Source organism: Corvus moneduloides, chromosome 6 (genome assembly GCF_009650955.1).
Source record: "Corvus moneduloides isolate bCorMon1 chromosome 6, bCorMon1.pri, whole genome shotgun sequence".
NCBI classification, from domain to species: Eukaryota; Metazoa; Chordata; class Aves; order Passeriformes; family Corvidae; genus Corvus; species Corvus moneduloides.
The window spans coordinates 37,854,147-37,875,016 of record NC_045481.1 but is presented as its reverse complement, the minus strand read 5'-3'; the positions used below and the strand labels follow the sequence as shown (position 1 = coordinate 37,875,016).

The 20,870-nt window shown below is 45.0% G+C and overlaps 1 protein-coding gene across 2 annotated transcripts in view; it reads left to right on the top strand.

Annotated features, from left to right (window-relative positions):
* The first annotated feature begins 11,696 nt into the window (after positions 1-11,696).
* ITPKA (inositol-trisphosphate 3-kinase A) overlaps positions 11,697-20,870 on the top strand; it is a 40,478-nt gene continuing 31,304 nt past the window's right edge. Inside the window, exons 1-2 of one of the 2 annotated variants that reach the window (XM_032111366.1) lie at positions 11,697-12,410; positions 12,768-12,818. In XM_032111366.1, the coding sequence (XP_031967257.1) occupies positions 11,907-12,410; positions 12,768-12,818 (555 nt within the window). In that variant the 5' untranslated portion in view covers positions 11,697-11,906. The remainder of the gene's footprint in view (positions 12,411-12,767; positions 12,819-20,870) is intronic. The other variant, XM_032111367.1, reaches the window with a different exon arrangement.

Genomic DNA, 20,870 nt, shown 5'->3' with positions numbered 1-20,870 from the left:
TATATTACTGTGGTGTAGCAGAACTAGGGGGAGAGCCTCTTACCTACAAATCTATGACTAATATCCTGACTCCTACCTCACTTGATTGCATTGTCCTCCATTTTTTCCCAGATCCCTTCTTCAGTATTCACCTGAACTCCATGTATGGACTCCTGCTGAGCTCCCACAGTTGGGAGCCTCCGAAGAGGTTCTTCAGATGCTGGCTTATTCAGGCACAGGTTGTTGCCAGGTGAATGTTGCTGGAGGTATTGCAAGAAGGCTTTTTGTGTGAGAAAGTTCTACAAGCACCTGCTCCTCCAGTGAGATATTACCTACTACAAGCTGAGATAAATATAAATATAAATATAAATATAAATATAAATATAAATATATTTTGAAGTTATTTCTCCCCCTTAAAAATAAACTCATCTTCCATTCAGATAGGTTTAATGGATAAGGAAGAAAGCTCTTTTTGGGATCATTTACATCAGGTCTCAGAGGCCTCTGTTAATCATACACCAAAAGCAACAGAGAACCCTCTCTCATGAGGGGCTATCATTCACTGCAGGGTTAAGTTTTGTTTACCCTCAGAGATCTGTTAAGATTTGTCCTCAGGGGTGTCTGCATGGTCAAAGAGACCTTTAAGATTTTTAGGTTGTAATAAGCATGGAAAAGAAGAGTGATGAATTTTGGAGAGAATCCACTTGACACCTAAATATTAAACCATTAATTTTGGGTCCATCCTGTTTCAGAAAGACAGCACAGGTAAGAAACAAACACAGGGAAAAAGCACTCAGATTAATAAAAGCAGATCATTATCCTGAAGATAGCTTCTGGCTAGGAACATTAACTCAGGACCCTGCCCACAATGCCAGCTGCTGCCTGCAAGTGGCCAACAAAGTTCTTTTTCAAGCAGCTAAGCAAGACAATTTTTCAGGCTTTTCACACTGATAATGTCTCATTTCTGTTCATCTGTACTGCTCTTCTTTGAATTCTCTACAGTTCCAGGTGGTTTCCAGCTCTTCTGCAGCAGCCAAAGCTGGTGCAACCCCGTGACTTTACAAATGCCACGTAGATTGAAAGTATGAACCAGGTATGTCACATATTATTAAGTTCCCATTTGTATTGTCAATTCAATGTTATTTCAAGGCCAACCCTTGTAGGAATATGTGACTTATCATGATTTAAAGACTGAACCATGATAGTCCATGAAAAACATCCCAGGACTTGGGATGTGGATTCTAATCCAAGCTTTTGGACCTGGACTGTTCAAACTCTCCAGGCTCACGAGACCAGACTTTTGGACGTTTGGGTTTGGTTCTGTTTTGTTTTGTTTCCCTATTGACAGCTAGGATCCTTGGAAATTAGACGTTGAAACTCCCTCGGTCTTTGGAGCAAGTAACCAATTATCCGCGTCCATATGGGGCCATCTGGTGGCGAAAGGGGCTCCGCAAGGGAGGCTCGCCCGGAGAGAGATTCTTGGAGGCTGCTATGTTTCAATTCTTTTTTTCCTGAAGTCTTGTCGAGAATCTCAAGACTCTCACGCCTGTTCCTTCTGTCCCTCTGCTTCTCTCCCCTTCTCTCTCTGATTATCTTCCACTTTCCCTGGAACAAGAATTCAGTTTCAACTTGGCCACTAGTGGCTTTCTTGTCCCAGTAGTTTTTTCACAGGTTTGCCACAAGCTTCCCTCCCTAACTCGCTTGGTCGTGAGGACTGACCAGCTGCTGACACTGGAAGTTACACTGTGATGTTCCAGCAAGAGCGTCTTGTTTCTGTACTGCACTTAGCTTCTTCCATGGTGAGAGCCTATCCTTTAAAATCTTGTTCTGGCCTGCAGCTGGGCAGAAAAATATGTCATTATGGATTTAATTTATAACTAAGCTCTAACTGAACTTTATGGTTCAATTTTATATAAAAATTACTTACAAAGACAGTTATTATTCACTTAAATATATTTAGAAAAGCATTTTCTTTTGTGTGCTGTGATTAATTGCTGTCATTGTTTCAGGGAGACATTTATCCATTCAATCTCTCTGAATATCTTTTTATGAGTTTTATCTTCATTTGACAACATGAAAAACAGGTATGATACATAGTTATATATGAACATTTAACCTGTCACCAGGCATTATCTGTGTAATGGGCAACTCAATACCTCCATTATTAATTTCAGCCAAAGTTCTGACAAACAGGATGAAAGCTGCAATAACATTGTTTTCCAGGAATCCATATGCATGTGTATCAAAGTGAAAATGTTTTCATGACAATTACAAAAAACTGCCTATGGTGGAAATGCAATTCCTAGAATGAAAATGAAATCCAACAAACAAACTGCAGTTGTGCTCTCTGTATCATCTCAGCCCAGTCTTTCCATTTCTGAAGGTGCTTATGCTCTCAGAAGCAATTTCTCAAGCTCTTTGGCAAGAACTTTAATAACATTATAAGAGAAATAGGGTTCATTATTACTCCAACGGATATACAGAGAAAAAACTCTACAAAAATATTAGGTTCCAGTTAGTAAATATTGTAACTAAGTAATAGTTACACTTGTCAGCTTTGTAGAGCAAAACCCAAACAATATTTCCTCAGGTTGATAACAACCCCGTTAGGGAAGCAGAGGTCTTCTCCTTGCATTTTCAAAGAGGATGTGTATTTTTCTTTGCTTTCTGTGTAGTCACCAGGCAGCCTTGCAAAATTGTACTTACCTGAGGCAACAATGCATTGGATGCATGAATAAAATACCTTTGACAACTTTTCTTCATTTTGCTGTATTTTTTTCCTTGATGTTAAATGTCATGTTAATAGCTATTTATACCAGTAAAAGCATGGAGTATTTTCCCCCGGTACTTCTGTAGGGCTGCTTTGTTTATCACTGTTGACAAATTGTGCAACTAGTCCCATGGAAAAGACAAAAGAGTGGAAAACACCTAGAGTTCAGGAGGCTGGAGGAATGCTTTGTTGCTGTGCCACTTATTCTGTCAGAGGAATCAGAAGAATTTTCTGAAAGATTGGCTACCCCTGACTCACAGTAATGTAGTTCCTTACAAGGAAGAGTGGTTGGTTTATTCATCTTGTTTTCAGTGTCTTTTTTCTAGCAATCTGCTCTCTTGGAAAGAGAAACAGATGGAAACCCAATCTGATGATCTACAATCCCAGTTTAGTTACTGAAGAGAACTCTCTGTGCTCTTAGCGAGGGTGGAAGCAGCAAAGACAAAGACACCTCCTGACCAACTGCCTCCAGTTTATATACCAGGTATGGTGTTCTGTGGTAGGGAGTATCCCTTTGGCCAGTTCAGGTCAGCTGTCCTGGCTGTGTTTCCCCCCCTGCCCAGCTGCTTGTGCACCTCCTCACTGGCAGAGCCTGGGAAACTGAGAAGTCCTTGGCTTAGGGTAAGCACTACCCAGCAACAACCAAAACATCAGTGTGTTGTCAACATTATTCTCACAACCAAACCCAAAACTCAGCACTGTACCACTTACTAGGAAGAAAACTAACTCTAGCCCAGACAAAACCAAGACACTGTTTAAGAGCCTTATCAGACACCTTGTAAAGGCATTACTGGTGACAGTGGTGTTAGGGGTTTCAAAATGGTGGCGAAATACGGGTTTCCTGTTTTGAAGACAGAACTACTACCGTAACTGAGTACAACCATTAGGTTTGGGGCTGGTTTTAAACTCTGCTGTGGTACCAATGGCCCTCCCGTGCCTGGCGCTACCGAAGCGAGCTCTCCGCAGCCCGCACGGAGGGCCGGGGCTCAGGCTCGGCCGGGGCGGTGCCGAAGCGGCCGCGGCGCGGTCCCGGGGAGCGGGGCCCTGAGCTGTCCGCGGTGCTGAACGGGCCCGGCCCGCGCTGCCTGCGGGGCTGGGGAGCTGCCTCTCGGCCTGTACTTCATTTCTTCTGCTTCTGGTGAATTTCATAGGACACCCTGTTCCCAGACACGTTCATGATTGACCGGAGGAAGTCATTATGGAATGCGCTCCTTTGCAACACTCTCTGCCTAAAAAATTTCCAGATACCTGTAGTGAAAAACATCTTCAAGACTGGGACAGCACGGACATACTTATATTAGTACAAAATCTGTTCTTAGACTTCAAGTGAAGAAGGCACTTCTCACAGGCAAATAAATATAAAGCATGCAAATATTTGATTTTAGGAAACAGAAATGTCAAAAACAGCAGAGAAAAGGTTTCCTGAGTATTTTAAAAAATTATTTTACTTTTTACTCTCTTGTATTACTATTTTTATTCTATATTTGATTTGATTCCAGAGGCAAACAGTCAAATCTTGTGAACAAAAATCTCTGTCAAGTTCTTCTTCATACTGTAGTCTAGTCCACAAAGCTGGGCAAATACGTGTGCCAACAGATGCTGGGAATATAGAGGAAAAAGTAATCTTTGTAAAAGACACATTGGCACTAACTTGGAGTTAGGTCATGCCAAAGAGCACTTTGGATCCTAAAAACCCCTCTACAAACCACTTTGAGCAATTTTACACAAGCACAAACCAGACCCTTACATTAAAACAAAGCCACTTGCTCATTGCTCAGTAGTTATTCCTGCTTACCTTTTTTCTTAAAAATACACTCATGTGGCATCATTAATCTCACTAGAGTGTGTCTATGACTTTTCAGGATGCACCTGATTCTTAGTGCAGCACTGTCAAACGAACTGGGAAAGGAAACTTTGTGGGAAAAGAAATATTTAGTGTACTAAGCTCCCCTACTTCCAACCTCCAGGTAGCCAATTGTTCAGTAAGAACAATTTTTTAAGTTTTAAGAGTTTTCTAGAAATTTCCCTCTTGCAAAGGGAAATAGAAGCCTGTGACTGCTGAGATATAAGTTTTCACCACATTTATGTAGTAACACCCTTCATTAAAAGGTTATTTCAATCCAGCTGCCATGCCATATAGTTGTAATAAATACTAGTAGTGATGGTTTCTAAGGAAAATACTATATTTAGCTTTAATCTTCATTAAAATCTAGTTATTTCAGACTCTCAGGGGTTTTTTTTTCCATAACCTACTGAGGTTTTTATAATTGTATTGGGTTTGCAATACATGGGGGCTACAGGTGTGGCTTCTTTGTGAAGATGCCAGAAGCTTTCTCTGTGTCTGATGGAGCCAACGCCAGCCAGCTCCAAGACAGACCTGCTGTTGGCTGAGCCTGGGCTGGGCAGTGATGGCAGAAGTGCTTCTGGGATAACACATTCAGGAAGGGAAAGAAGTGTTATTGCACAGAATTACTTGTGGCCAGAGAAGAGAGAACTGAGAAAGTGTGAGAGAAACAACTGCACAGACACCAAGGTCAGTGCAGAAGGAGGGGCAGGAGGTGCTCCAGGAACTGAAGCTGAGATTCCCCTGCAGCCCGTGGTGCAGACCATGGTGAGGCAGCTGTGTCCCTGCAGCCCATGGACATCAACGGGGGTCCAGAGATCCTCCTGCAGCCCTGGAGGACCCCATGCTGGAGCAGGTGGATGCCCAAAGGAGGCTGTGACCTGGTGGGAAGCCCAGGCTGAAGGAGCCTCCTGGAAAGACTCATGGACCTATGGAGAGGGGAGCCCATGCTGGAGCAGGTTTGCTGGTTGGACCTGTGACCCTGTGGTGGACCCGTGCTGGAGCAGCTTGTTCCTGAAGAGTGGCACCCCATGGAAAGAGACCCATGCTGGAGCAGTCTGTGAAGAACTGTGGTCCATGGGAAGGTCTCATGTTGAAGAATTTGGTGGAGGACTCCTGTGGGAGAGACCCCACACTAGAATATGGGAAGGAGTCTTCCCCCTGAGGAGGAAGCAGTGGCAGAAACCATGTGAGGAAGTGACCATAACCCCCATTCCCATCTCTCTGCATCTCTGATGGGGAGAAGGTAAAGAATTGAGAAAAAAATAAAGCCCAGGAAGAAGGAAGGTGTGGGGAAAGGTAATTTTTAGGTTTTGTTTTACTTCTTGTTGTCCTAGTCCAATTTGGAGAAATTAATTGGACTTGCAGGATTAATTCAATTAATTCTCCAAGTTCAATTAATTTCTCAAAGTTTAGTCCATTTTGCTCATGATGGTAATTGGTGAGTGATCTCTCCCTGGCTTTATCTCAACCCATGGCCTTCCATTATATTTTCTCTTCCCTGTATAGTTGAGGAGGGGGAATGACAGAGCAGCTTTGGTGGGCACCCGGCATCCAGCCAGGGCCAAACCACCACAACAGTTTATTCCTTTAAATGTCTTGGAATTGGAATAGCCTTTTGCTGAGATGTCTTTTTATGACAGGGAAGAACTATGATTTGTTCTTTAAGCACGCCCACAGATTGCAGGATGAACAGGTGAAATTAAACTTCTTGAAACAGTCTGTCTGTATTCACAATGAAACATACCCCCCTCTTCTTTACACTGTTATAAACCAGGAGGAAATCCACAAAATTTGATGTAAGCGTCACTACAAATACAGGCAAATACATCCTAGTGTTCTGAGGGGTTACAAAAGGCTGGTCAAAAATAACAACTGTGCTTACTGGAAGTGTAAAGCTAAGAAGTGGCTTCACTGAAGTAATTGTCTTTAAATCAAACCTTCATTCTGAAGTTCTCACAATCAGTTCACAGGGAACTAAGAGGAACATGTTTGTTAGGGAGTGTTACCTGTAATCATCTCAAACACATGACAGCAAGAATTCCTTTTATTTTGTTACAACATTTTTGTGTGGATTTTCTGCTAAAATTCCAGCTGTGGAAGATAAATCCTTTATTTAAGGCAAGAACAAGGAAAACATAAGCAGAAACCATGAGAGAATCTCAGATGCTCTTCTGCAGATCTACGGGGACTTTGAGGAGGGAGCACACAATTCACATGCCAAACCAACAACCTGCAGCCAGTGATGCTGCTACCTGGTTGCTCCTTTCGGCACAGGTTTCCCATCATGAATACTATACCTGGGGCGCTTTCTCCTTCCCCATTTTATTTTATTCCCTGGATATGTTGGCCCCCAGGCCAGCGGTAAGAATGTGAGGGATGAAAGTAGTGAGAGGGAAGTGAGACTAAAAGGCATTTCTCTTCCTCTTTCATGGTGAAGAACAGCAACTGCCTGCAGCATGAGCTGGTGCAGATGTGGGAGAAAAATATTTTTTCTCCCAAGTTTTCCCTCTGTTGTAATCTTCACCTCCTGTGTAGCTGTTTCTTCCCAGAGTACTTCCCTATCCTTCCTTATAGGGTAACCCTGTGCTCTATACACCAGCAGACCACTGTGAGTCATTTGTTGAGTGTGCTGTGCACACTCCTTCCTCCCCTCCAGCCTCGTCCTTTGTGTCTTTTCTCACTGTCACGGTGCTATCACCTCATGATCTCAAACACTTGCAACCATTTTTCCCAGGGGGCAGTGGAATCTGGCTGTACCTGAGGTGTGTTGTCTCCCTCTCTTCGGTTTAAGTATGTGAGGTAGCTGAATAGTCGGGGGTACTTTGTGCAGGCATGACTTGGAAATGTAATTTTAATTCCAGCCACGAGGGGACCTTCATAGTTTATTGTCTCTTTCCTGCCGGTTCGTCTGATCCTTAGATCAGTTAAACTTAGATCAGTTAATGTTTTGCTGCTTCTTAGGTAAAAAGACATTCCTTTTTTTTTTTTTTTTTTTAATATGGCTTTCATTTCTTAGGTGACGAGAATTAATATCAAAAAGACCCCATGCCTTGCACAGAGAAATTTGGCAAATAACCTACAAAAATTAATCCCAAAAATAAGGAGCTCCCACTTATTGCAGCAATTGTTTTCACATCATATGACCCGTGTTTGGAGTCTCCTCTTGCATGCAGTAGCTGAGTACTCGAATAATTTGATCTGGCTGTGTTTGTATGACAAAAAGAGGATGTGATTGTAACATGCACTAACTTGCTCACTTAGCAAGGAGCAGCAAAGAGAGAAAACTAAAACACACAGCCAGGATTCCCAGCCCCTTTGGAGCTGGTGATGAGCCTCTGAAGCTGCCTGCTGTCCCTGCTGCTGCTCCTCTGCCAGCTCCACTGGGCTGGCCACCCCATCACCTGCTCTGCTCCCACCTCCTCTGTGCAGAGAAGCAACATCCCTCGGCACAGCTGCTCCTGACACCACTCCTGAGAGGCAGGCAGCCCACCCACCGCTTTCCCTCTTGGCTTCCCAGGAAGAGATGTGCTCTTCTTCTCAGCCACGGAGGGGAACCTCTGCCTCAGGCATGAAGGGCTGTGGGTGAGTTGGGATCTTGCCTAAGGCACAGCCAGCACTCGGGCCATGTGCCTTTCTTCCAGTTTTGGGAAAAGGGCCTTCCTGTATAAAAACACACCCAACTCCTTTTCCCCCCAGTTATATCTCTTTCAGAGATATTACACCTAGGAATAAATGCTTGTGTTTGTTGCATCCAAGAGGGACTTGTGAATTGCAGCTCTCAAGTACTTCCCAGGCATTCTGAGGTCATGCTCAGCACGGAATTCAAGAAGGTGGCGCTTCTCAGCTGTCATGCTCTAAGGTCTCCAAGAAATCTCATGTGGGCAGTGAACAACTATGTATGTACTGCACAGGCCAAGTTAAACCCAAAGCTCCCCTCTAGATCATATTTAAACTGCTGTCTTCGTGAAATCTTTCTAATCTGTTTAGAATTGTCCATCACATCTTTGCCTCCGTATTGTCAAGGCTTAGACACCCTATGGGAGTGCAAACTGAAAGGAAGTAGAAATAAGCAATATGTTAAGGATAAGAATGTTTAGAAAGGGATTTCATGGGAATGAAATAGACCTTTATTTTTGCCAATATAAATAAAGGCAGAAAGCTGTTTTTGTAGCAGGCATGTGTGAAATGTGAAACCCTGGCAGTGCGCAGCAGTACCGATATGAATCAGAATGACTGCGATAAGCAAAACGCTTCACCCCTGGAGGTGGGAAAGTGATCTGGCAGTTACAGTAGCACAGAGAAAATTTGAAGCTCCCTGTTCCTGCCCCTGACTAGCTGTATGTCTGTAGCCAACTCATGTATTGTCTATCAGTTTACCCATCTGTAAAACAGGGACATACTTATCTGTATCTTATCAGAGCCAACTCTTGGCAAGCATCACTAGTGGACGCTGGCAGCCCTGTCCTGTCAGGAGTGCAGGATTTCACAAGTGAAAAGTACAAGTCACTAGCACTTTGCCAGGACACAGAGTACCATTCCTTTTGTTAAAACAGCTGTACACTTAAAAGGATATTTGGTGATACTGACTGAAGAATCTCTTTATTTTCCAGGTAGCCTTGAAAGACTTTGAGTTAAATCTTATGCAGACTTCAGAGGTCAGTAGCTTTCTACAGCTGCTATGCTATAAAAGAAGTCAATTAAACCTATCTAATCTTATCCAAGCAATCATCACTAATCAATATTATTAAAAGAACAAATTTTATACATGTATTTATTAAAACAAAAATGCATTGCGTGTTTTTGTTTCCATCTTCATTAGTTGAAAGTAAAATCTTAAAAATGGTATTTTATAACTGAACTGAGTTGGTAGTCCCAGAACCGTTGCCAAGGTTAAGGTTTCCTAAATAAGGTTTCTTAATCATAGACCACACATAATCTTGTAATTGCAGAATCAGCAGACAGAGCAACGGCTAAAAGAGACTGGAAACTGAAATGTCCTTCCACATGCAGCAGGGCTCTCCTGGAGGGTTCCTGTTTGACATGTGAAAGCTCATACGCAACCCCTCTCCTGTGAATAAATATATTTTTCCAGCTTGCTTATCTAGAGACAGAAGCTGCCACAGTGACATAAAAGAGTTGCGTGGGTCCAACCTGTGTGTGTGCATATAATCTTGGATACCCATTTAAAAATGCCCTCTGCATTTTCTGCTCTATCTATAAATTTACCACTGAGTATTCTTATTAAACCATCAATTATAAAGTCATGGTTTTGATTAAACAGTTATGACTTTAGGTATATACTAGGTCTAATCAATTTTCATGTTTTGAGACTATCTTTCTGCTACGTGTAATTTGAAACTAATTGCAAAAACTAATAATAAAAGTGCTGACTATCTTCTTTCAGAAAGGACTTAAATCCATTACAGTCTACCATGAAGGAATACCCTCCTACAGGTGCTTTGGTTTTCTCTCTGCCTGTTGGAGAAAAGTTGCACTGCCAACCATTTTACTCTGCACTTTACTGGTTGTGTTTTCACATATTTGGCAGCAGCTGTCAGCCCTGCCTTCCCCGCCACCTCAGGAGAACTCCCACAACTGCTTCTACACAAGACTACGTCCACCACAAGAATGGGCCATTTCAGCTGAAATTTCAGACTGCCCAAACTCCTGTCTAGGCACCACCTAATTCCACAAAAGTATCCAAAGGTCACTGATTATTTATTAAGTTTCCCAGCTGCCTTCCTGAACATTCACAAGCTGTGGGCCCTGTGAGAGGCACAGCAGCCACCTCAGGAGAAGGCATGTTGTGTGGTGCCTTTTGGAACACGCTTTTCCAAAGGTAACCTGCAACATCAGGCTCTAAAATAATCAGCTGCAGTCAAATAATCTGACCGAATCACAAAACAGGTTAAAAAATTATTTATAGCATCACCGGAGGGAGGACTCCCAGCCATGGCTGGGACTGTGTTGTGTGTGGAGCTCCACAGCCCCTTCTCCAAGGAGCTCCCAACCCAAGCACCAGGCAAGAGAGAGCAGATGGTGAGAGGCAGATGGGAGAGTACAAGGAAACAATGAGATAAATGAGCAAAAACTCAGCTGAAGACTTCAGCATTTGGTTCCAAAATTATTAATTTTAGTAATCATTTCAACTGATGTAATCCTACGGTAGAACGCCTTTCCTGTTCCAAAGGTCTTAATAGCTACAATTACAACACATGCCGCAGCCCAGCACGGGTTGCATTTTAGGTAAAGAGTGGGAGTTAAGCAGGCAAGAAGTACCAAGGCAGGGGGTGTCAAACGCTGAAATTCATTCGTAGAGGGGGATGGGGTATCGCAGCAACCGGCGGCTTAAGGCAACCTGGTTAAGGACTGCTCAGTAGGTGTGACGGACAATTCGGGCTTTCCGAGAGGCCCCAAGCCCCTGTCACACGCTCTGGCAGCCCGCCGGGGATGCTACAGCGAGGCGTGGGGACGCCCAGCGCGGCCGGGGGAACACGCTCAGCTGCTGGCACCGCGAGGTCACTCACGCACTGCCACCCGGTCCCCGCGGGCCGGTGACAGCCCAGTCACACCCCCGCCCCCGCGGGGTGCGCCGAGCCACCCCGGGATGCCGCGGTCCCGCGACGGCAGTCCCGGAGGCCTGGAGGTGCCCCCCGGTGTCACGCGAACGGAGGGGAGGGTCACACACGGCCCCCAAACCGCCACGGGCAGCCCTGAGGGGGTCGAGATCCCCAGAGAGCGCCAAAGGCCACCTCCCCCGCGTCCCAGCCGGGGCTGGGCTGGGCGGACCGCGCCGCCCCTCCGGCCCGCGGGCGGCCAGGGCGCGCCGCGCTGCGCAGCCGCCGTGCCCGGGGAGCCGCGGCCCGGCGAGGGGCGGCGGGCGGGAGCGGCGGCGTGCCGAGGTAAGGCGGGCGCGGGCGCCGGCGCCACACCCGGGCACGCACCGGGACACCCCCAGGCCGCTCCCAGGGGGCCGCCGCAGGGAAAGCGAAACCAAAAGGGTGGTGGTGGTGGCGACAGCGGGAAGGGGCGGGCAGGGGCTCCCGCGGCGCGGCTCGACTCTATTCGCTCCTCCCCTCAGCGCCGAGGCGGAGCGGGGCGGTGGCGGCGGGCGGGCGGGCTCAGCGCGCCCCCATGGCCCTGGCGCCGGGTCAGCGGGCACGGTAGCAGCCTCGGGCTGTCGCCGCGGGTGACTCAGAGCTGCCCGGGCAGGGCGGGCTGGAGATGCGCCTCTCCGCCGGGCTCCGGGCAGCCGCGGGAGACTGACTGAGCCACAAAGAAGTTTCCCCGGCGGCGGCGCGGCGCTCCCCCATGCACGCCTCCGGCCGCCGGTCTTGGAGCGCTGCTCGGCCGGAGCCCGGCGCCGAGCCCGCCATGGAGTCCCGCGCGGGGCTACACAGCAGCCCGGAGCTCAGCCGGGCCAAGCGGCTGACCGTGGGGGAGCTCTGCTCCCTCTTCGAGGCTCGCTGCGCCGCCGTCGCCGCCGCCGCCGCCCGTCAGCTGCCCGACCGGCCGAAGAGGGGCTGCCGACCCCCGAACGGGGTTCTGCCGCCCGTCATCCCCCGGCTCACCGTCACCGCCGAGGAGAGCGAGGAGGCGCAGGGCAGCCCCCAGGCGCGGCCGGCGCGGCCGGAGGGCGGCGGGCTGAGGACGGGCAGCTCGCTGCACCTGCAGTCCCGCAGGCTGTCCAACTCCTCGGTCTCCTCTACCGGCTCCTCGTCCCTCCTGGAGGACTCGGAGGACGATGTGCTGAGCGACACGGAGTGTAGGAGCCAGGGCATCGTGCACTTGGAGCACGGCGAGGACACCAGCCAGGTAGGGGCGCGGGGTGAGCGGTTCGCCCGGGACGCGCTGCCCCCTCCCCGGGCCAGCCTGGCCGGGCAGCTGGGCGCCTACGGGGCTCCTCAGGGGCCACTAGTTGCTCCTGCTTGGAGTGAGGTTTCTGTGACCCAACTCCACGCAAACTCCGGGAAACTCCTGTCCTGGGCCGGCAGCAGTGCACTGCGGTGCACAGGCTGCTGCGCCTGTTGGAAAAGCGCGTCTGCACGTGGGCTCCTCAAAAACCCGGCCAGGTGTGCGCTATTTCTTTCTGCTGTGGAATTGTACTTGATGTCCCAGGAATATGGGGAGATGTTTTTTGGTCATAAGTGGGTTGTTTTTTCTTTTTTCCAGTCTCCTGTGTCAGATGCTCAAAATAAAAATTTTCCAGGCATTTCCCAGCAGGTATTTTTTGTCTCTTTCAGTCCTGAGTCTGTGGTTGTCAAGTTTTGAGCCGCTTCTTGCTGTGAGCATGACAGGAGATGGGGAGGAGCTTGGAATGGATAGAATGCATGCTTTTGTCCATTCTGGCAGCAGCACATTCTTCTCAGTAAATCCCCTCTGTAATTTGGCTGCTTTCATCCACGAAGTGGATGAAAGGCATATACTTAGTTGCTTTTTCGTGATCTTTGATGTGTATTTGCCTGACTCCATTCAGCGTGCTTCTCAGGCTTTTGTACCTGAAAAATGTAGCTTTAGTGAATTCCCCCTCCCACCTTCATTGACACCGCAGCTTAAATTGTTGTTCTACTGCCAACTCATTGGTGCTGAATTGTTTTCAAGCAGAACATATGTTTTGATAAAAAATGTATAATGAAGACGTAATGCAACTTGTAGGTGATACCTCCAGCTGGACTTTTCTCATGATAATTGTGGGTTTGCTACTTTAGAGGACACATGGTACAGGAACTAAAATGCTGTGCACAATATTGGTTTTGTTTGCATCAACTTGTGGCCTCATTTTGGTAGAGAAAAAAACTCCAAGGTTTTGTACTTCGTCATGTTGAGTATCAAGAAACCTGTAATAATAATACTTAATTTGTACTTTTGATTCTGAGATAGAATCTGGTTTTCAGGGGAAAAAATTACTGGTTTTTTTGCTTTCTTTTCTAAAATACATGCTATGGAATTTTGTGGAAATAGCAGGAGAATAGAAATTAAAGATAATAAAGGGCCATAGGATCATTTTATTCAATATCCCTGCTATTGCATTATGTTTGCTTAATGGGGAGCAAGAATTAAGTGATGACACTTCAGCAGTAAGAGAACTCTGAGGTGGCATCATGGCATCTGATTAAACTGTGAATATAGACTGAAGCAAAACTGATTCTTCAGATAAGAAGCTGTGCTATCTCAAAGATTATGCTTCTGCATCTTTGAAGTCATTGGTACTGAGGGCAATATTGAGACCTAAATGATTGGGAGTATATCCTTCCCTGTAGTCTGACATGCATGTATGTAATACAGCATAAGTGGATGTGAGTGGTACTACTTTCTTTTAGGAGGTTTTTATAGCCACCTTTTAATTACAAGAAAATAAAATATTAAAATAAGAAGATCTTTAACATTGATTTATAGACAAACTAAAAATACCTGTATTATAAATGTTTTAAACTCTGAGAGACTGTCCTGTTCATTTAGGTGTGTGTGAAATTGAGAACTTTGATAGTATTATAATAACTCAGTTTTTGAAAAGGTTTTTGTAGTTTTCTAAAGTTTAGTGCAGGACTGGTTAATGCCTCCTTGGTAAAGTAGGTATTCCCTCAACGCAAGTAAAGTACTTGATGTTTTAAAAGGCTGAGTTACATTTTCACACCTGCAGTGTAGGGGAAGATGGGGCAAACTTGCATTCTTGCATTCTGACTGATTTTCTTTACCTCATTATCCCTTCTCTGGCAAGTTGTCAAACCGGAGCAGGGACTGGTACCTAGGACTCCAAACCAGCAGAATTTCATGGCACTACCTAATAAATTAAGTGGGCTCACCTGCTCAGTGACTGCTTATGTGGTTCATCCCTCCCTTCCTTTCTGCATTACCCACCAAGAGCTCAAATCCCAGGAATCTGCTGTTTCTCCTGTGGTCAGGTGCTCTGCCTGTCATCTCAGGTGGCCGCACTGTTTGCTCCCCAATGCCTGGAGGCATCCAGGACAGTTCTTGTGATTGATGTCTTTTGTTACTGGGCAATGCTGTGACCCCTGCACTCAGCTGTCCACACTTGTTTCTTTAGCAAAGCAGTGACTTCATACCATGCCAAAGTTGGAGTCTATGCTTTGAAACTCTGGGGGTTCAGCTTTACAGGATGTGTCCTTTCAGCTTGTAAATCTTGAGGCAGGATGAATGTTTGGTTTAGAATGGAAGGCTTTGGGTTCAAGGTAGGCACATGCAAGTGAAAATAACTGCAAATTTTAGGATAACCTAAGGAGCAGTTTTATATTTTGAAGATTTTATTTAGAGCCAATTTGGAACATTTTGTTCATATTTATTGTTTTCAGTGTATTTTAATAGTTGAAGGCTTGTTCAAAGAATGGAACAAAAAGAATAGAGACTTTTCTGAAGGAAACTGAAATCAGAGGTGGGCCAAAGTTACTGTTTCCTAATTCATGGGAAATTTTGACATTTTGAAATTTCTCTTCTGTTGGGGAATTCCCTGAGACTTTTCTCTGGAAATGTTAGAACTTAATTTGGAGCCTGGCACCTTACGATTAAGCTCAGACCAGTGCTCAGAGAACTGCTGGGCTGTCAAGCCTACCAGGCTCCCCAGTGCCTACCAGGGACCTTGGAAACTTGCCCAGGTCTTCAACTGTGGGAGTAGAAGTTCTGATAATGTTCCTGTTATCAGAGCTTCAAGGCTTCCATCTGGAGACCCAGGAACTTGAGACCTAAGCTGAAGAAGGCCCTCCCAGGCCTCTCTACTGTTGACCTGGAGATCAAGACCCAGGTGAGTCTGAAATATTGTGGGCTCTCAAGCTACCTGTGCAGGACTGTGTGTGAGATGGGAAGCTCAGGAGCCTCTGTGTTCAGGGCTTGCTGCCCTGGAGTTCTCAAGCCTTAAACCCCAGGATGGTGCCTGGGTGTGCTGTCTCTCTGACTGTATTCCTTGGAGGACAGTTCTCCTTGGCAGTTCACCTGGCAAACAACTTTCCCAGAGGATGAGTGATTCAGTTAAGTGTTTCACAGAGCATTCTGGGTTGGATGGATTGACACTTCATGACAATGTTAAATTTTTGTTTCTTTTTGAGCACAGTACGTGGGCATGTCCCTGGAGTGTTAGGGCCCGTGTGGGGGCAGTGAATACCTTGGGACCGATGGCTGACGGTGTGACAGCGCAGTCCCAGCCTGGCTCCGCTGGGACCACGTGCCGTTTGCATCTGGGCAGGCCCACCTTTGAGAGAAGCTCAGTGGGTGGTGTTCCAGTTTCTCTGCATAAGTTATTCATGCCATTTTGCAGTAATTAGCAGAGGCTTGGAAATTGGGCTGTCCTGGCTTTCCTGAAGGAAGCCCCTTCCAACAGTGAAGGGATAGAAGTATGAGAGAAGCCTATTCTGCTGCTGTCCTGTTTGTTCAGCTTGGGGTTCAGTGAAAACCAGTTGTGCAAAGCTGTGCTAATGGAAACTGCATAATGTCTTATTTGGAGCTTTGTAAATCTTGGCAGTTAACTTAAAAGAAAAAATACTGGTTATTTTTTAAATAGCCGATTGACAGAATAGATTTTACCCTATGGCAAAAGCTAACATTCCTGCCTTCGCTTGCATTTAAATGGGAAGCACTTCTGTAGCCTTGCTTCATGCCATCTGGGAGGTGTATATACACAGCTGAATCTTGCAGTGAAAACACCAGTGGTGCGTTTATAGTAATGGAGAGAGTACAAGAGTTACATATTTTTGTCTTCACTCTGTGAATGAGCAGTTTTAAGAAACACGAAGTCTGGTTAGCACCTTCTTTGTTGGGACAGAGGCTTTAAAAAGTGATTTTCACAGAGAATGAACACCCTGATAATGTACAGCAGCCTCTCGTCCTCTTTATAGGAGAATGTTATTTACTAGATAGAAAGATGCCAAATAAGTCTACTCATTTTCATAACTGTGACCTGTCATTCCAAATTCCTAGAACTGTAACCATGAGAACAGCTGACAGTTTGCTAGAGAAAAAGCAGTTCAGTTCTTGCCTGCAATGATACCAGTCCGGTAACTTCGGGGGGATATTCATTAGTGAAGTGCATTTGGTTTGGTTTCACTGATCTTCTTGATGTTATTTTTCGTAACATCAAGTACCTTAAAATGGACAAGCATGTAGAAAGGCACACACACTTAATAGCTAACTAACTAAATAATTTAATAAATACAGAATGAAAGTTTCAACTACTTTGGCTCAGGGGTGGGTTACATAAGCTAATGCAGTAGAATAAAACTGTTATTTTTAAATGAAGAATAGGAATGACGGGATGACATAAGTAAGACTGTTAATGGGATTTTAGCCTACTCTACAAAGGAAAGAAAGCTTGTGTAATCACTCTATCAATTCCATTTCAACAGCTTTAGTAGGTTTCAGCCAAATTTGGCAATGGCATAGACATCTCAAAGTTTCTTCAAGAGCTCTTTAAAGTTTCACAAAGGTCAGACTGGGTGGGAGAGAGGAAACCAAAATAAGTGCATACTACTTCTTCTCTGGGGGAGAAGGTGCCAGAGGAGCTAAACAGCTGTCTTCTGTTTTGTGTGTTGACTGGAAAATTGGCATGTGCGTACTGGCTAGTCCATAGGTGCTTCCATGCTGCATCGAGCTGCAGTAGGTAGTGTCTCCTGTCCTGAGGGTAATTAGGAGAAAGTATACAATGCTGTGGGCTGGTGAGGTTAGGGAATGTGGAAGGCACTAGTTGAGGCACAGGGGAGAAAGGGAGGAATTTATGAGGAGGTGTGGAAATGTTAGGGAGGTTGGAGGGCTTTTGGAATGAGTTTATAGAGGACAGTGACAAGCTGTGGATACTCTGATAAAGAGTGCAGGGATACCAGTCAAGTAGAAACAAAGCTTCACTAGTGTGCTGCTCATGAAACAGCTGCTTTTAATGGAATACATTTCATGCTTCTAAAAACATGCAGATTTATAATGACAGTCCCAAATAGTGAAATCCTCCTATGGTATACTGAACATATTTGAGGTGAACAGCAGTAATGTTCCACTTCTGCACAGTTCTTGGAACAAAACTCTGAACTGGGAGCCTTCTCTCAGTTTGAGGATGAATTCTTCACCACTGTACATTGCAATGGTGGAGTATATCAAAACATCAGCAGTATCAGGTCTAATGGTGAATGTTTATTAGTAATGTGGATTCTTGTCTGTAAGGAAATTACTTAGCTCTTACCAAATCAGTTGAGAGGCAATTAAATGTCTTATCAGATAAGAGTTTCTAATCCTGGATATATCTGAAATGGTGACTTAGAGGTTACAAGATTCTTCTTTTCTGAATCAATTTCACTCTGATAGTTTTCATTTTTCATATGTTAAAGGACATGTTGTTTGGGCATACAGTCTAAAATTGAAAGAACTCTGTGATAACTTTTTCCTTATGGACTTGTATTTCCTGCTGTATTGGGTGTGTTGTAGAAGTTTTTCTGTATGTGCATTTTTATAATGCTTGTTACAACTGGAAAGGTGGGAAAAAAATAACAGCCAACTCCTCATCACTGGGTGATGCATATTTAAAGAGGTCATACCTAAGTATATTTTTCTCAAGCTATCATTCACTCACCAGATTTATTTGTGAAAACCCATGTCAGTCTCAAAAGGAATAAGGGTAATGGCTGGAGCAACAGTTTGGAAATTTTGCATGTCTGTATATTTTTTGGGTGCTGATACTGTTACCCTGTTAGACTGGTTTGATTAGAGTGAATATTTTTTAATTGATTAATTTAATTACCACGTGTAATTAATGCAGTAGTTAACATACTCAAAAATTACCTCAACTCACATCTAAAGTTTATTATAAATGGAGTGTGTTAAAGTGGATCAGTTTGATTAACTGCTCACAATGTGATGCAATTTAATGTTGGAAGCTGAGAATGCACTGTATTTATGTGGTAAATAGCTGTTTTGTTTAGCAGTGGCTGAGAGAAAAACTAAGGATCATCAAATGGCATTTTGTAGTGATTATCTATAAAATGTGGTGGCAAAAAAAGTAATTTTAACCTTACACATCTTGGAAGGAAAAAGTGATCTTATGTACAGCAGCAGTCGGGTCTGTCTCTCTTCTTCCTTCTCAGTCAGCGTAGTTCTTGCACCAAAAGGGGGCTGAGGCAGAGAAAATTGGCTTGTCAGTCCATGTTAATTTGGATCTTGCATAGTGTAGGTTTAAATTGAATTTTTAAGTGCTCTTCTCTACCAGCAGAGCTTCATCTCAAAAGCTCACAAGTTGGGTAAGATGGCATTGTCTGTCCAAAGCATAGCATACCTGGGGAAAAATATCACAAAAAAAAGGAGGGGAGTGGGAGCAGGTGTTACACTCCATCAACTCATTCTGAACAGAAGCATAGGGAAGGAGGAGAGGCTACCTGCTCATCCAGTGTCAGACTAGCAAATACTTTGGCATATTGTTTCCAGTGCTTAACTGACTCATTCCTGTCAGTAATGGAGAATGCTTTCTGGGATAACGCATAACCAGCAGCATTTGAGTGGGTTTTTGTACTGATGAATGGTGAGTTTCTCACAAGGGATGAAATCTTTTACATTCCAAAACACGGGGGTGTGAGACCGATACTATAGAAACCTGCCCTGAACCCATCAGGCCTGGCTATTGTTGCTCGTTAGCAAATCTTCTATTCCTTGGGAAGAAGTTAGCCAAAGACGAATTGACAGTCATTTGAAGCAGTGATCATAGACTTGACATGATCCAGATTTAGAGCTTGGGACAGACTCTCCAAGCCAGAGTGACTGTAGCAAGCATGACACAAACACTGCTTTATGGGAGCTTGGCATTAACCCAGAATCCAGGAACACTCCATATTCACAGGCTGAAGTATCCAAGTAAGGTGATGCAGTGATGCAAACACTTTAAACTGTTTATGTCAGCCCATTAATACCACCTTTATTTTACTCACATTCAACTTCAGTCTGCCATTCTTATTCAGCCTTCTGACCTCATCTGTAACATGAGCCACATTTGTAACAGAGGTGTGGTTACAGGTGATAAAGAATACGTATAGAAACATGTTATGTCTGTCATTGGTACTGAAATGTGTCTGATTCATCCAGAGGATTAACAGGAAGCTGGGATGTTGCTGAACTGCGTAAATTAGTGGGAATGGCACAGTTCACTTGGGATGTATCAGCAGAAACTGCTTCATATAGCTTCATACATACTTCATACAACTTTCATGTGATAAGAATAACGCCTCTTGGTAAATTACACTGAACATTGCATAGAAAGAGAAGGTCTCTGTTTTCAGTGATGGTAGAAAATCATCATTCATTATCAATATAACTGATTTTGTCTCCTGGTCTCTGCCACATCCCAGCATAAAGTGATTCACTCTTAGTTATAGCTGCATTCACTACTCTGAGCTGCTACAGAGAACACAGCTTTCTTTGTGTCTCAGCTCTTTTCAAGCAGCTCCATACAGTTGAGAACACTGCAGCGGTTCTTTCTAGTGATGTTCACTCGAGACGGCGCATCTTTTCTGTGCTCTACTTTGTTTGCTTCCTGTGGTGGAGTGCTGAATCAAATGCAGGCTTCTACTTCTCACCTTTGAAGTGCTGGTGCTAGTCAAAGTCTGTGTTGTGGGCACACAAGGGATCAGTGGAGCTCAGCTGGAAGGGATGTGTGCAGCCATCCCACTCCAGGCGCAGGAGGTGAGCTTGAGGAGGCTCAGCTGTGCACGAGGCAGCTGTGAACTGGGTTTTGCCATACAAGAAGGCATTTCTTACCAGCACCAGCCAGTGCTGGCTCACTCTGCAGCACACACTTTGGAAACAGAGGGAGCATCGTTGCCATGTGTCAGCACCTTCCACTACTGGAACCTCTTCAGATGCTCTGAAATCACCACTCTGCTGAAAATCTTCAAAGATCCTCTGAGCATGTGGCACAGGTGGTGGTACTGTCTGGTGCTTTCAGATGACCAGTCTTATGGGTACACACATTGCAAAGGGTAGCTGCAAGCTTCTAATGCAGGCTACTCAAGGGCAAAACTTTGGAGAGGAGGGAAGTAAGAGGATTGTGATAGGTACAGGTTATGTACAGGCAGACAGAAGGGGAGTGGCTGGGAGTGGTTGGGAAGGCTACTGGAAATGCAAGAGGAAGGACTAGAGGGAAGAGCAAAACTTAATGGGCAAGCAGACTATTGCTTTAAAAATCAAGGAAAATACATTCTCAAAAAAGCAGGAGAACATGTGACAACTGTGTTAAGAAATCATCAGTCAAACACTGAAAGTATATGTAATGAAAGAACTCACGTGCCTGCAGTGTGGGTA